This window comes from Leopardus geoffroyi, chromosome C2, assembly GCF_018350155.1.
Source record: "Leopardus geoffroyi isolate Oge1 chromosome C2, O.geoffroyi_Oge1_pat1.0, whole genome shotgun sequence".
NCBI classification, from domain to species: Eukaryota; Metazoa; Chordata; class Mammalia; order Carnivora; family Felidae; genus Leopardus; species Leopardus geoffroyi.
Genome location: NC_059333.1, coordinates 140,089,147 through 140,105,360, shown reverse-complemented (window position 1 = coordinate 140,105,360; position 16,214 = coordinate 140,089,147). Strand labels below are relative to the sequence as shown.

Below are 16,214 nucleotides of genomic sequence, written 5' to 3'. Positions count from 1 at the left end.
AAACATTTTTTAAAGAAGCAAATGACTATTTTAAGCCCTTTAAAAAAATAAAATACCTAGTTCAGCCTCAATTAAAAAGCCATGAAATCACAGCTCTGATGTACTATATGCTTTTCCCAATATAAATTAAAATTAATAGCTCTGATGTAAAAGTTACAAACTTTTCCTAATATAAATTAAAATTAATAAAAATAATATAAATTAGAATGAAATAATAAATACAAATAATATAAGTAATTATAAATTTTAAAATGTTATTCTGTAGTACCTATAATCATTCTGCACACCTCAGGAGTAAAGCATCGTACTTTGGGAGCCACCTGAATAGGAACTCTCCTCATGCAGGAACAGTTAAAAAAAGTATTCTATTACTGTGCCAACTGTTGTGGGTATTTGCCCAGCTCTAGAGAATGTGTGCCTATACTCATAAATGCACACTATGCTCTGAGACTAGAAACTCAGTCAAAACAGAAATTTTGTAAAAAGTGAGGCATACCACACAACTCCCAGTTAAACATTTTTCCTTTGATAGCTACTGCGCAAGAGAGCGTTTGTAGGCATTCGAGGAAAATGGCTTAAGCAATTCTTTAAATATGTCACAATACTTGTCATGAGTTAAGGAAAAATGCCAGTTGTGCTAGAGCTGAAGTCTGAAGGGTGAATGGGGTTTGGAAATACAAAAGTACAGAGAGAGTCCTACAGACCTGGCCTGGGGAACAGCAAAAGTGAAGATTCCTTCCACCTACATTTCTGTTCTGGCTACAGGATTTCCGGTTCAGCCACTGCATAACCACTGGTAGTCTCTGAGAAGCCAGAGGGGTCATCCACTTCACCTTTTTTTTTTTTTTTTTTAAGATTTTTTTTTAATGTTTATTTATTTTTGAGAGAGAGACAGAATGCGAGTGGGGAAGAGCAGAGAGAGAGGAAGACACAGAATCCCAAGCAGGCTCCAGGCTCCAAGCTGTCAGCACAGAGTCGGATGCGGGGCTTGAACTCCAACCAGAACTGTGAGATCATGACCTGAGCCAAAGTTGGACATTTAACTGACTGAGCCTCCCAGGCACCCCCATCCACTTCATCTTCATCTGAACTTGTCAGATACTCTTAGATTTAGCAAGAGCTAATGGGACCTTCTGTGGGGAAAAGTTACGATAACTAAAACTATTTCACGACCGTAGTCTTTTAGAAATTAATGACCTTTGGTGTCTTTAATATGAGATGAACTATACTATGCCTAGTGTGACTCAAACTGCCAATTGCAGGGGCAAGTAGAGCTGTCTGGATTCTAGAACCACACGGACTAGAGTTCTATCTTCGCTGCCACTCATTAGCTGCGTGACCTTGGAAAATTCATTAAGCAGTTCTGTTTCAGTTCCTTCAATGGTGATAACGTTACCTACATCATAGGACTGCTGTAAGGATTAAATGATATGACATGTAGAAATAATAGCTGAAGAGTAAAATCATGATGTAGAATAACAGTAAGAAGTCAATAAATTTGCTATCAGTTATGTTAAGTAGCATCCCCTTTAATGAGACAAAAATGAAATTGAAAACTTAAGCATCAATGAAAGTTCAGTTTACAGCACACTTGCTTTTCAGAGGATATTAGTTAGGCAAATTATTTTCTGAGATACAGATGTGCAGCCTTAGAGACTATATTGCTAATTGCATCATTTGTATTTAAGACTTCACATACATTTTAAAAACACTTGGTAATTAATGAAGCATTTTCTCACATTTTATGTCATTTGATTCCCAGCACAAAGCCTAAGAACTAAGTTGTACAAGTATTATTCACGTTCTGTAGATGAGGAAACTAAAGTTCAGAATGGCTATTTAATAATCCCACAATTATAGGAACTGGAGAAGTACTTTCTTACCACACCAACTCTGTCTCTCATAACTTCTACTTGTTTCACACTTTAGGATAAAGAAATGGGTATGACAGGGGCACGGGCACTTGGGTGGCTCAGTTGGTTAAGCATGCAACTTTGGCTCGGGTCACGATATCACATTTCACAGGTTCGGGCCACGCGTCAGGCTCTGTGCTGACAACTCAGAGCCTGGAGCCTGCTTTGGATTCTGTGTCTGCCTCTCTCTCTCTGCCCCTTCTCCACTTAATGCTCTCCCTTTTGCAAATAAATAAACATTAAAAAATTAGATAAAAAAAGAAATGGGTATTACATAATTAAATTCTGATTTAAGATTACTGCTTATTTGCTTTGCCTTGGATAAGCAGAACTGACAGAGTACTCGTTGGCACAATAAAATTTCACATATCTCATTAAGTTCTAGAAAAGTATCCTGTGTTTCAAGGGCCCTAAAAATAAATGTAAAACTTTATGTCAACAGTTGATGTTACTGGCTCCTTGGAATAAAGTAGTAAGTACATTTAAATAATTTGACAATAAATTTCATATATTGAAAAAAAAAAAGAAAATAAATAAATAATGAATTAAACACCGATCTACCATAAATGATAACAAAATACTTTTTTTTTTCCAACGTTTATTTATTTTTGGGACAGAGAGAGACAAAGCATGAACGGGGGAGGGGCAGAGAGAGAGGGAGACACAGAACCGGAAACAGGCTCCAGGCTCTGAGCCATCAGCCCAGAGCCTGACGCGGGGCTCGAACTCCCGGACCGCGAGATCGTGACCTGGCTGAAGTCGGACGCTTAACCGACTGCGCCACCCAGGCGCCCCGATAACAAAATACTTTGACAATACTGTTGACTTTGCAGATCCTTCAAAGATCAACTTCATGTCTAGAAGACTGTTCACTTCTGCTGCTACCAGCTAAGATTCTCTGCCATAGTTGCTGACTTTCTGCTACATAAATCTAAGCCAGGGCTTTATGGCCATTAGAGGAATGAAACAGCCACAAAAGTGTTATGCAAACATGCTATTTTAAAATCAAGTCCAATGTCACAGTTCATATATTTGGTACATTCTAATTTATCAAGAACATTATCTTTAAAATATTAAATAAAAATTAAAATAAAATTACTATTAGTTTAATGAAAAGCCAATGGCTAGCATGAATCCCTCTATTTCTTTTCAGTTAAAAGCAGAGGGCCATTCTATATTGCCAATAAATGACAATCACTAAACACGAAAGGAGTTTATAACTGTATTGGAATAAACTTAAAATGGGTTTAATCTGAAGCAAAATGATGTAGTCAATGGTTACTACATTACGTTGGGTAATAAAGACAAATAATGTGCAGTTTACTTATGTACTATTTTTAAAAAGTCAGAAAAAAATTTTAAAGAAGAAGAGAGAGTTACTCAGATCCAGAAGCCACTCTGAGGCCCTCTCTGCAGACATCTGGCCATCTAGGGACCCAGGAGGTCAGGCAATCTCAAGTCACTGGCAAGAGAGTCTCACGGCCTAATGTTCCATACCATCATGTTATGACTACCCCTGCTTACTAGGAATGTATGGTAAAACTTGAGTCTTAGATCTTTCATGGCTTACAGTAAGGCAATATCCTCTCTGATGTGAGAAGTTAAACAGATTTGGGCTTCTAGGTGACAGGCTCAGGTTCTCCTTCCTAATCCCAAATTTCCTACAATTCTGCCAATTAATACCATTTAAACAGTAAACATTCCTAGGGTGGGGTCACTAGTCATATCTGGTTAGTATGATATGGTTTAGCTGATTATCATCTCTTCTCTCTTAGCATCCTTAAGAGCGTGTACACTGAAGGAATTATGGGAAAAAGACTGAGAATTAATTTTGATCAAGATGCCTTTATAAGAAAAGGCAGGTCTTTCAGTAATGGAATACTGGGAAATGCAACATTTATTGACCCCATTTATTGAGTATACTGGGTCTCCCCTGTAGATAACCTTAACCATCTAACGTGCAATAAGAATAATTTATTATAATATCACTACTGCTAACACTTCTGTAGTGTCTACTATGTGCTAGGCACTGTTATATATACTTTACTACACTTCTATATACTTTACTTATACTATACTTTATATGTAATTTACATCCCAGTTTTAGAGACATGGGAACTGAGGCACACAGAGATTAAGTGCTTTTCCCAAGCTCACACTGCCCAAGTGGTTCCAGAGTCTTTGGTTGTAACAGCTACCTTATTGCTATAAAAGAACTCTTCTATGAGATAGAGAGATGATCAGGTGTGAGGGATGCAAAAGACGAAGTGGGAGAGTATCAAAATCAGTTTTTCCACATTGATTCTTGACCTAAATTTGTCTGGTCCTTTCCTTGACCTAGAGTGCCCAGATATCACTTAACACTTGTCCTGTCCCTAATCCCACTCACTTCCTCCTGCCTGCCTAGATCAGTATGTGCCTAGTAAATAGGAGTAGGGGAAGACCAGGGAAGTTTTCTTTAATTTTTTAAAAAGTTTATTTATTTACTCTGGGTGGGGAGGGGCAGAGAGAGAGGGAGAGAGAGAGAATCCCTAGCAGGTTCCACACTGTCAGTGCAGAGCCCAACGTGGGGCTGGAACTCATCAACCACAAGATCATGACCTGAGCTGAGATCAAGAGTCGGATGCTTAACTGACTGAGCCACCCACATGCTCCATGAAAGTTTTCTGAGCTGGGGTGGAAAAACCTGAGAACTCAGGATTGGTCATGCACAGAAAACAGAAGTATGAGAAGCTGTAGTCTTTCATCACGCATTATCATATATATGCCGGTGCAGACAGATAAAAACTAACAGAGAAGAGTCATTGGTCTTTTAAAGTAAAATGAAGAATCTCTGGAATTTGTTTCCACCTGATGAGAATTAGCATTTTAATACTGTGTCCTGCTGAAGACTGGCAGCTTGAAAGTACTAGTTCACCTCTAAAACAGTAACAGTGGGGCGGGGGCGCCTGGGGGGCTCAGTCAGCGAAGCATCTGACTTCGGCTCAGGTCATGATCTCGCGGTCCCTGGGTTCGAGACCTGCGTCGGCTCTGTGTTGACAGCTCAGAGCATGAAGCCTGCTTCGGATTCTGTGTCTCCCTCTCTCTCTGCCCCTCCCCTGCTCGCACACTCTATGTCAAGAATAAATAAACACTGAAAAAAAATTAAAAAAAAAATGGTAGCAGATATTCTTGATAATAGTTACATCCTGGTAACAAAGGCATATATTCACACACAATTTTTAGCAATGTTAAAACAGGAAGCATATAAAGTAGAGAAAGTGTTAGACAATGAAGACCTCAAGTTAAAGTCAATACCATCCAGTGACAGCATCAGGGAGATATTTTTGAATTACGCTGTATAGCAATATAATATTTCATACTGAATGATGTTAATCTTGTATTATTAAAAATGAAAAACATGTTATAATGTATTCCAAATAAATCCCTTAGTGGGATATTTATGACAAATCACTTCAGTTCACTCCCAAGTTTACAACATAGCCAGAACTGGATGGAATTACAGTTTGTTATAATTTCAGAAAACCCTACAGAGTAGATGAAAATCACATTTAATATAAATGTCACATCATATAGTGATATTACTCTTGAAATAACAGTTTTACTGGAGTAGTGTGTTTTCAGAATATGCAATGTAATCAAGACATTTCAAGTAGAAATATGTTAACTTCATATTTAAAATGTAACAAATGTGCAACAGCATTATCATGGGAAGGAGACAGTATTCTAACACCAGAAATATCTGTCTTGGAGATTTGATCATCACACACACACACACACACACACACAAGCTTTTGTGACTTATTATATCAACTAAAATAAATAATAAATGCAAGTTGTGACATTTTACTTACATTAAAAATCCTTTAAAAAGGAAATCATACTGGAGCCTAGGTGGCTCAGTTGGTTAAGTGTTTGACTCTTGATTTCGGCTCAGGTCGTGGTCTCATGGTTGGGGGACGGAGCCCTGGACTGGGCTCTGCACTGACAGCGGGGAGCCTTCTTGAGATTCTTTCTCCCTCCCTCTCTCTACGCCCCTCCCCCAAGCACGTGAGTGCTTTCTCTCTCTCAAAATAAATAAATCAACTTTTAGAAACAAAATCATACTAATGGTAACTAGAAAATCATTCAGAGTACTATGATCTGTGAGTAGATGGTTACTTAACTATTATGAATTTATAATTTCCTAGTATCAATATATAAAAATTCTTAGTTCTTATTTTCCAAATATCTTTGGATCAAGAATCAAGAACAGGATTCCTCTAGCAACTGCAGCACAGCTTTGAGACCTTATATTCATTTACTGGTCAGTTTCAATTTAATAAACTAAAGACAACAATACTTGAATCAAAACGACCTAGCAAACTTAAGCTGTGACAAAACGGTGCAAAGATCACACCAAGTGTTAATAACACTTACTTCTCGGCTGCCCTCAAGGTACTATCACTAGCAACCTGTGGGTTTGAGGTTATAATAGTGGTGCTAGATTTACATGGGGTCATCTGAACAGTTTTCCAGCCCTTCTGAGTATGGCACACTTTTTTTTTAGTTTATTTATTCATTTTTGAGGGAGAGAGAGAGCACAGAAGCAGGGGAGAGGGGCAGAGAGAGAGAATGTGAAGCAGGCTCCAGCTCCAAGCTGTCAGCACAGAGCCTGATAGATGTAGGGCTCAAACTCATGAACTGCGAGATCGTGACCTGAGCCAAAGTCAGCGCTCAACCGACTGAGCCACCCAGGTGTCCCATGGCACACAGAAGAAAGCAGTCTTGGGCCAACTATACGGTTGATGCCTTTGAAACTGTCTACTAGAGGCAGCAGACTGCTATAGAAATATGTGAAATTTAGTGCCTGTACAATGGTTTGTTTCCTCCTTTTACCAATTACTGCTGTGAGAGCCTCAGTCTCCTTATGTATAAAATGGAAATAACAAAACATATTTTGATGGTTTTCTGTAAAAATTAGGAGTACTTTGTGAATTACAAAACAGTTTAAGAATTTCCAGTACTGGGGGTCCTGGCTGGCTAGTTCATGCCACTCCTGTTCTCGGGGTTGTGAGTTCAAGCCCCACATGGGTATAGAGATTACTTAAAAAAAAAAAAAAATATATATATATATATATATATATATATATATATATATATATATATAAAGATAATTAAAAGAATTTCCAGTACCTAAAACAGTAGGCTATGTTCATACAGACACAGATACATGGCCAAAAGATGAAATAAATGTAATGACTGCTTGAAATCCATACAGTAATTTAGTAATAAGAACTTAATTTTGTTCATGTTTCTGCTTCTTGGATGTCCCTGACCACTTTCAATTTCTCCCACCTTAGCATGTCCAAATCGTTACTATCCTTTAAGACCAAGCTCAAAAATTACTTCTAAGGACATTCCCATGACAATCCAGATGGAAATAATCTCTCCTTTCTGTTATTACCAAAGTAGTTTAGCCGGTCTTCATCCACCTTATATTACAGGTATTTATATACATATTTTATCTCCTCTAATTATATATCAACAGACGGTGTAATACTATGCTATCAAACACATTTCACTGATCCTAATACTAACAGTAATAATAATAACAAGAAGCAGCAACAGCATTATGTGCTCCCAGCTATAGAGGGCTTATTACACGCCAATAATCCTAGATTTTTGAGAGTCTTCCATTTAACCCATATGGTAGGTACCAGCATCACCTTATATATACACGTGAAAACAGGAACAGGGGTGCAGGAGAGCTGAGATTTGAGCCTGAGTGCTAAGGTAAACTACCTCGGAAGTGTTCTGTATAGTAGGCCAAAAAGTCATGATTTCCACAAGGTCAATGAGGTAATTAATTATTTAACAGAGACTTGAAGCCAGGTCTTCTAAATTCAGTTCTAGTGTTCTTGTATCTTTGGCTTTCACACTAACTCCAACTTTGTGCCTAAGGACTTCTGGGGGGCAGCTCAATGGCTCAAAGCGCCACCGAGTCACATCTAGTCCAAATCATAAAAATAACCCCAGAAGGGTCATCCACTGAGTTGTTGCTTAGTGGTACCATGTATTAGAGAGCCAGCTCAGTCACTGAACTTCCTTGCCAAGGATTCTTCATCTGGAAAACAGAGATAAGCAGTTGACCACTACCTAGTAAATTCATAGGATTTGAAATCAAGGGGGAAAAACCCTTTTAATTATTCAGAATAAAACTTTTCAGCACAAAGTATATTTTATGTTTTTTTTTTTCTTTTCCTTTTCAGTGTTTAAAACGAACACAAATATTCGAATTCATTATATAGAAAGTATACCGAGAAAAGGGGGCTTCATCCTGGTCTGTGGTTCTTACAGATCACAGAAGTTTTGAGGAATAATGTAATTAAAATAGGCAAAATACCTCTCTCTACAATAGTTGGTGGACCTTTTCCAGAAACTTCCCTCATAACTTGAAATGGCATGAGGCTTGGCTAATTTGCTCACAGGATGAATTTGTGTGGCAGACCTCAGGGCGATAGAATGGTTATTGCAGAGGTCATGGGGGTGTTTATATAGCTCCCCTATTATAAACCAGCAATTCCTTGTTTTTTCTCCTCATAGCTTGGTTAGTTTAAATGTTGTCTCATAATGTGTCTGCATTTGTAAACATTTTATGGTTCTCACTTATCTTCTCATGATTAGAAGCTGGAAAACAACTAAAAGTTACTAATTAAGCAGACTTTAATGATTATTGAGCTAATTTGGGGTGTAATTCTACTATGTGTATCGGTTACAAGTTCTGCTATTATCTTTCATCTTTCTTAGCCACATCTGCCATGTCCGACATCGTAAGCAGAATACTTATGAATTATAAAAAAAAATCACTTTGTTCTACTAGTTAACAAAAAACTAAACAATGAAAAAGAAATTTCAAGAACAATACTCTCAGGAGTCAAGGCTGGACCTTCTGAAATTTCTCATGGGTAGATTTGCATATTTAAAAAAAAGCATTTGTCAGGCTTTGAAAACATAATAGAAGTCAGTAATTTGTGAGCACAGAATATCTGTGTTTACTTTATCAATATTATTATTTTGCAGGTGGTTGTAACCAGTTTTATTGATGGGGAGGGAGCTGGGGGAGCAGAGAGGGTTTAGGACTCATCTAGTATACAAGGTAAGCTGGAGGTCAAGAGAGAGGTCATCAGGGGGATCTGCATTTAGTTTAAATGTGTGTGGCCCCATAATTAAGGCAGAAAACTGATTTTGAAGGGAGATCTAGTTCAAACTACATATGCAAAAAATGAGACTCTGAATTATCAAATCACAATGTACATAAAATATAGGCAATTCATGATTATCTTTTTGATTTATTGATATTTACTTTGTTTGGTAGACACAAAGTACACTTCCTATTGACAATTAAGTTAGGTATTGACAGGGGAGGTAGTTAACTTGCTTAATTATAGCTGTTAATAGTTCTGCTCTCTCTACTTTGCATGCTGTGAAGCTTGTGTAAACCTAACTTTCAGGCCTTCTCCCAGAAACAGGAGAGGGCAAAACCCGTATTAAGCTGTTCTAGGCAGGTATAGTCCTCAGTATGGCAGAAAGATAGGACAATCCTAATGCGTTCTTTGGAATCAAATCCGCACACTTGGAGTCAGTGACTTTGAGACTCTCTGACACACCCATAAATGAGCAGAGCACATTTTAAGCCAGCAGATAAAAAACATTTCCAATATTTTCTATGCAGTGTCCAGAATATGAGTTCAGCTGCAGCTAAATAAGTGCATTGTACAGCAACTTAAAAGAAAGTAGTATTTTATTTTAGTGTTTGCATTTGTATGCAGTTTTAAGTTTGGCATCTTAAGACTTACACAAAGTTCAAATACAGCTTTAAAAGAGTTATTCTACGTGTATATGCACAGCATTATTTTGCATCCATCCATCACTCACACAGAGAGCTGTTAGATTATCCTTTCTGGTTTGTGAGGTGACAGTCTTTGTCCTATAAGGAAAGCCCATGTGAATGCTCACTCTCATTACATCTTGCTAATTTCCTCTAGCCCACAACTCTGTTGTTTTAGGCTTTCTGGCAATTGATTTGATAATTTCTGTCTTGAAGTTTTTTATGAGACTAACAAAGACACAAGGGAGAACATGAGACTTAAATCAGATTTCAGAGGGCAGATGGAAAGCACTCAGACCTGAGAGTCCTATGAAGGTCAACCTAGCTCTCAGGTTTTAAAATAGGGACTCCCTTCATGGGCGGAACCACTTCAAATAAGCCATTCTTTTTCAAAGCTTCCCTTCTCCTAAAATAATAGACTCTTTCTAATAGAGATTCTGCTATACACTAATAACTAATAAACATAAGGTATGAGAGAAGGAAGTTATAATATTAAGTACTATAAAATTTTTTAAAATCAGTTATAAAGTATTAAAAGCAATCAAAGAACAGCTAATGAGTATCTAAAAAAATATTCTTATAAAAAATCCAAGGAGAACTAAATTGAGAAAAGTAAAACATGTCTCTATCTTATTCTTCCCTTTAAGTTCTAGTAGCTTTTAATTCTAACAAAAACCTGAATTTATAATTTTATGCAATTTGCAAATATCTCTGAATTTCTGTCTCCCTGCTACGAAACTAAAGAGTACAGAAAATTGTACTTTTAGGTTATTTTATAGCAGACATCCTAGCTATTTATTCTTAGGTGTTCATCTTCTTTAAAAAGTAGCCAGTAACTCTGTAATGAGCTCAGGAAGGGGTTCCTACCTATCCAAGGTATTAACATCTTAACACATAAGAGATACTTCCTGGGCCAATGTGCAAATACATCCTGAAAAGAAAGCTGTAATATTTTGCCCTAGAAAGTTCTGTTGATTGCAAAGGATTAGGAAAATCTATAATGATCTATAGATTTCATCATAGATATGATGAAATCTATAGATTTCACCTATAATGAAAAATTTATTTATTGTTTCCTTTACAATGTACTTTTTATATGTAACATCTTGATTTATACTTTATTAGGATCTTCAATGATTCCCTTTCCAAACTGAGAAAAGCATATAAAGAGATTTTTTTAATTTTTTTTTTATTAAAAAAATTTTTTTTAAATGTTTATTTCTGAGACAGAGACAGGGCATGAGTGGGGGAGGGGCAGAGAGAGAGAGGGAGACACCGAATCAGAAGCAGGCTCCAAGCTCTGAGCTGTGAGCACAGGGCCCGAAGTGGGGCCAAACTCACAAACCATGAGATCATGACCTGAGCCAAAGTCGGTCGCTCAACCGACTGAGCCACCCAGGAACCCCATAAAGAGATTTTTTTAAATCCCCTAAGTATATAGTTCTATGTATCTAAGTTCTAGTCTTCTAAAATTTGAACCATTTTTACATGAGAAGGGGATATATAGAAAGAGAAAATGTGCCAAAACTTTAGTCTTGGTTTTTCTTTTGTTAATACTTTAGATACTTGTTCTAACTCTTTAAACCAGATTCATACCAACTCTCTTTTTAAAAATAGGTTAACAATATAAAGCATGTTCTCTTTTTGCTCACTATGGAAAGCAGAAACAAACTGAGAGCTTGAGAACGTATTGTTTCCAACAGAAACGGATGAATTAAAAAGTCTGTGTTCATTTTAACAAAAATTCATTAGTTTTAATAACATGTTGAAAATACCACAACCAGATTGATTTAACTGACACATTTAAAATGTACATGATAAAGCAGGATACTCTATACCAAAGGTAGCAGTTACTAGTTACAGAAAGATCCAAACTTAGACACTTAAGTCTTACGTATACTCCAGTTCCTTTCCCAATGGGAAATGGTACAAAATTATTTTACTTATCATTTCTTCTGTACAGTAGTTACTTTTCTAAATATGCTATTTTAAAAAAATGGGACATATGGTTTAGGCAGTACAAGTGCACTTATGGGGAAAACAGGACGAAATATCAGAAAGATGGCTTGTTCTGGGAAATCCAGGATGTATAGTTGTTACTTGAATAAAGGGGTATGCTATGTGCTGTAGAGAACAGAACCCATTGGCATGAAAAGAATTTAAGACTATCTGTTGGATCATAGGCATTTGGGATAAATTATGATCCTCTAAAAGTTTTCTTCCTCCTTACTGTCCTTACCAGATCTCTAGTTATACACTGCCTTTTAAAAAATGACAGCAATAATGTCATTTTCCCCTTAGACCCATCTGTGACCAACACAGAATTGCATAGTAGCAATTCAACCACCTAAGATAACATGAATTGCCTGGCCTAATAAAGATTATAACTAGATCAAGACAGGGTGTCAATCTAAACCAATAATCTAAAGCTAAATTTTAATTGGTCAATGAGTACTAAAATGTGTAATTCCCTTATTTTGCAAACATGACTTTGCCCTGAAATTTCTACAGTATGACAAAAGCTTCACAGTGATTTGAAAAATATATATTCTTAGCAAGAAAGCACTGTCTTCCAAATCCAAATAATTTGTCAGAGTCAACAGAGGAGTGCCAATCAGTTCACAAGTGTATACAATAACAGAAAAAGAATGATTCTATAAGAATTGCACCTGTTTATGATTTGAATTCCCTTAAAGCATTGCAATTCTGTCTCTTACTGACAAAGGCATGACCTTAAATACTTGTCATTGAATGTGTTAATCCATCAATGGGTATATAATATTTAAACAATGAGTGGACAAACCAATATATTCCATTTGCAACAATTTCTGAACTATGCAACAACTCCATCTTTTTTCTTCCCTGTTTTTAGCAAAATACTTCCCAAACTTCACAAAAACACCTCAAAGAAATGTTGATAATTCACCATCAACCTTTCCTATATTTCAGTTTTAACAATTACATATCCATAATTTAATGTCCAGGAAGAATAACATTACAGGCATATGGTAAAAGAAAACACTCTAATAGGCATATGGTAAAACAACACTGAAATAATTTCGCAAAATAATATGCCATATATTACTCTAAGTTCCTTAAAAACTTACTCTCATTAAAACTTTGCCTTTATGACATGACCAGCCACATCCATCTCCCCTTACTCTTATGCAGTGCTCACTTTTTTCATTCTTAGTCACTACCTTAAGGAAGTACAAATAAATTTTTTAAAACCCCACTAACATAGATGCTTCTTGTCAAGAGAATATGAACATATTCCTCACTCAACAAAATAATTAACCACTGTATGAAATAAAGTCTGAATCACTGTTACAGAAATAAAGCATACTTCCGTATCTTTCAAGGTGTAAAAGTAATTTATCACCATGGTATTACTTTATTTTGGATTTCTTATACTGGAAAGTTTGTACTGCTACACTGACAGCAGAAAATCTGTATCTTCCATGGCAGAATCAAGACTCCTAAAAAGGTACCATAGTGTTGGGGCACCTGGGTGGCTTAGTCGGTTAAGTGTCTGACTCTGGTTTTGGCTTAGGTCACGATCTCCCGGTTTGTGGGTTGGAGCCCCATATCGGGCTCAGCACTGCTGGTGCGGAGCCTGCTTCGGATTCCTCTCTCTGTCTCTGTCTCTGTCTCTCAAAAGTAAATAAACTTAAAAAAAAAAAAAAAGTAACATAAGTGTGGTTAAAAGCACTGACTTGCTGGGTTCAAATCCTGGTACTGCCACTAAGTAACTCTGGCTGAATTATTCTTTATTCGATGCCTCAGCTTTCTAATTTTTAAAATTATAACAGCACTTCTCAGGGATATTTTGAAGATGACATGTAGTGATACTTATGTAAGTACTACTAATTACTGAGCTGGTAATTCTTATTTTGCACAGATACAAATGGATACCACGACAAAATGTGATGAAACGATTTTTAAAAATAAACTTCAGTGGCACCTGGGTAGCTGAGTCAGTTAAGCATCTGATTCTTGATTTTGGCTCAAGTGATCTCACCTCAGATTCTTGATTTTGGCTCAGTCTTGTGAGACTGAGCCCCATGCCGGGCTCTTTGCTGGGTGTGAAACCTGCTTGGGATTTTCTCTCTCCTTCTCTCTCTGCCCCTCCCCTCCCCCTCAAAATAAATAGATAAACTTAAAAAACATTAGTGAGCTTCAAAAAATTTTAGAATCATTTTAGATTTACAGAAATATTACAAAGACAGTACAGAGAGTTCCCATACATCCCCCGCTCCCCACAATTTCTCTTATTAGCATCTTATGACGTAAGCAATTTTTAATGATTGCCCAATAGTGGAAGGACATCTACCCTCAGTAGTAAACCTAAAAATATAGTTAATCTGTAATTTCAATAACCTATCTACCAGATCCAAACTTTGAAACATATTAAGTACTGCATTATAATGAATAAATGCTGAATTTAGTGTTTTGGTAATAGCACTGCATGCACTATACTAATGTAGGATATTTTATTGTCTCATTAAAAAGGAATAATAAAATGGAAAAGTTATTTTAATGTGTATAATTACTTCTACATATATAGTGAAGTTCCAAATTAAAACATGTAAAGAAGCAAATAAAGCTAGGATATTTAAATTGATATTACTTTGTAATTTTAAGGTTGAATAAATTTTCTTAATATCATTAAGTAATTAAAACTACAGAAGGGCAATATGGGTGAATAAGTTTCAAAGTAAGAATTTTTAATTTAAGTATTTTCTTACTTTTAGAGAATTATATTTACAATAATATAAAACAAGGAATAATTTTCTGGGTTATTAAAGAAAGAGAGGTAAAGGGGTACATTTGTAGAAATATTCAAAAAGGCTGGACACCTGAGGCACACAGCATTCAATGTACGCATTCACTGTTCATTTTAGTAGCCACTAGTCATATGTGGAGAATTAAATTTAAATTAATTAAAATGAGATAAATCTGGAAATTAAATTCTTCATTTGCACTATATTTCAAGTACTCAGCAGCAGTATGTGGTTGGTGGTTAGTGTATTGGCAAGGGCATACAGAGAACATTCCCACCACTGCAGAAAGTTCTGTTCAACAGTATTGCTTGTTCTACACAAGGAACCAAGTGTTTCACTAATCACACCTGAGTCTTAACCAATAGTCTTAATCTCTTATCCAAACAAGTTCTTTTGATTACACTTGGAAAAACGAAGCAGAACAGTAAAAAGAGGCTTATATCTCCTTTACTGAATGTTTAAGAGAAACAGGAAGAGGTTCTGGCCATTTCTCACGGACAAATGGCCACCAAGAAATGGAAAACTTGCTGAGGTCCTCAAAGCCATTGCTGTACTCACGTGGTAGGGTAGCAGTGGGCCAGGTGGCCAGGAGGACTCCTCTTCAGGGGTACATTTCCTCACTAGGGGAGGGGTCCCCATGTGGGGCCTTCGCACTGGTGGGACCTTCCCCATTACGGGGCTGGGGTTCCTGCCAGTGAAAAATGGGAAATTTCATTGTTAGCCAACTTTGAATCTTTCCCTTTTTGAGATATTAAAAACACTGCTTACTGGATTATTTAGTTAATTCAAAACAGGGTAATATGAGATAAACTCTTAGAACTGGTTAACCATGATGAGTGACGGATTCTACCTGCCCCTCAGTCTCCCAGGACACGACCTGCAGCATTATTGAAACTATCAGAATCTTAGATCTAGTCACATAATGAGAAGATTAGACTGAACCAGATAACGGGTTTTCCCAATCAATGTTAAAAACTGTCTTTTAATTACCAGTAATGGGCAGTGGTGAAAAGAGAAAATATAATCATATGTAACAAAAACCTTACAAAGTTCCACAGCTCCTCATTTTCACCCCATCCAAACTTTACAAATTAGAGTTGAAAACGGGAAGCAAATGTTTGAATTCCATCCACTTACTTCTCCTGACCATTCTATGATTTGGTATTACTAAATGGTGATAAATGGCCAAGGGTGATTAATGGTCTTTGAAATGGTCAAGAGAAACTGGGATCTGTTGAGGTTTTTTTTTCAAACAAATTTTAAGAAATCCATGTAAGCAGTTTGTAAAGATCTACAAATGTGGCTAACAATAAAAATCCCCCATGAATGCTTTCATTCAACAAATGCTTTCTATTTGTTCAAGATGAGCGCTTTCATTGTTTTAATCACAACATACACAACTGCAACAAAATATTTTTGCTGACATTTCAAACTCTGTAATATTATTACTCCAAATTTGTCCAGTTTAAATTATTTTTGCCAGTGTGTTTTATAATGGCATACCTTTGGGCAGTAAGGTAAGGGGCCCAATTCAACAGAACACAATGGATTCTTCGGGAAGATAACATCACACTTCTATAAAGCACTGAAAAGAAGGGAAAATGCAAGTTTGTGGTGAACTCTGAGAAGATGCAGGAGGAAGTAAAT

At 36.6% G+C, this 16,214-nt stretch overlaps 1 protein-coding gene across 6 annotated transcripts in view; it reads right to left on the bottom strand.

Annotated features, from left to right (window-relative positions):
* Positions 1-16,214, bottom strand: part of UBE2E2 (ubiquitin conjugating enzyme E2 E2) — a 372,155-nt gene that overhangs the window by 126,338 nt on the left and 229,603 nt on the right. For 2 of the 6 annotated variants that reach the window (XM_045436293.1, XM_045436292.1), the window contains exon 4: positions 15,126-15,255. The exons of 3 other annotated variants lie outside the window; for them this stretch is intronic. In XM_045436293.1, coding sequence (XP_045292249.1) covers positions 15,126-15,255 — 130 coding nt within the window. Of the gene's footprint in view, positions 1-15,125; positions 15,256-16,070; positions 16,153-16,214 lie in introns of all 6 variants that reach the window. One more of the 6 variants, XM_045436287.1, reaches the window with a different exon arrangement.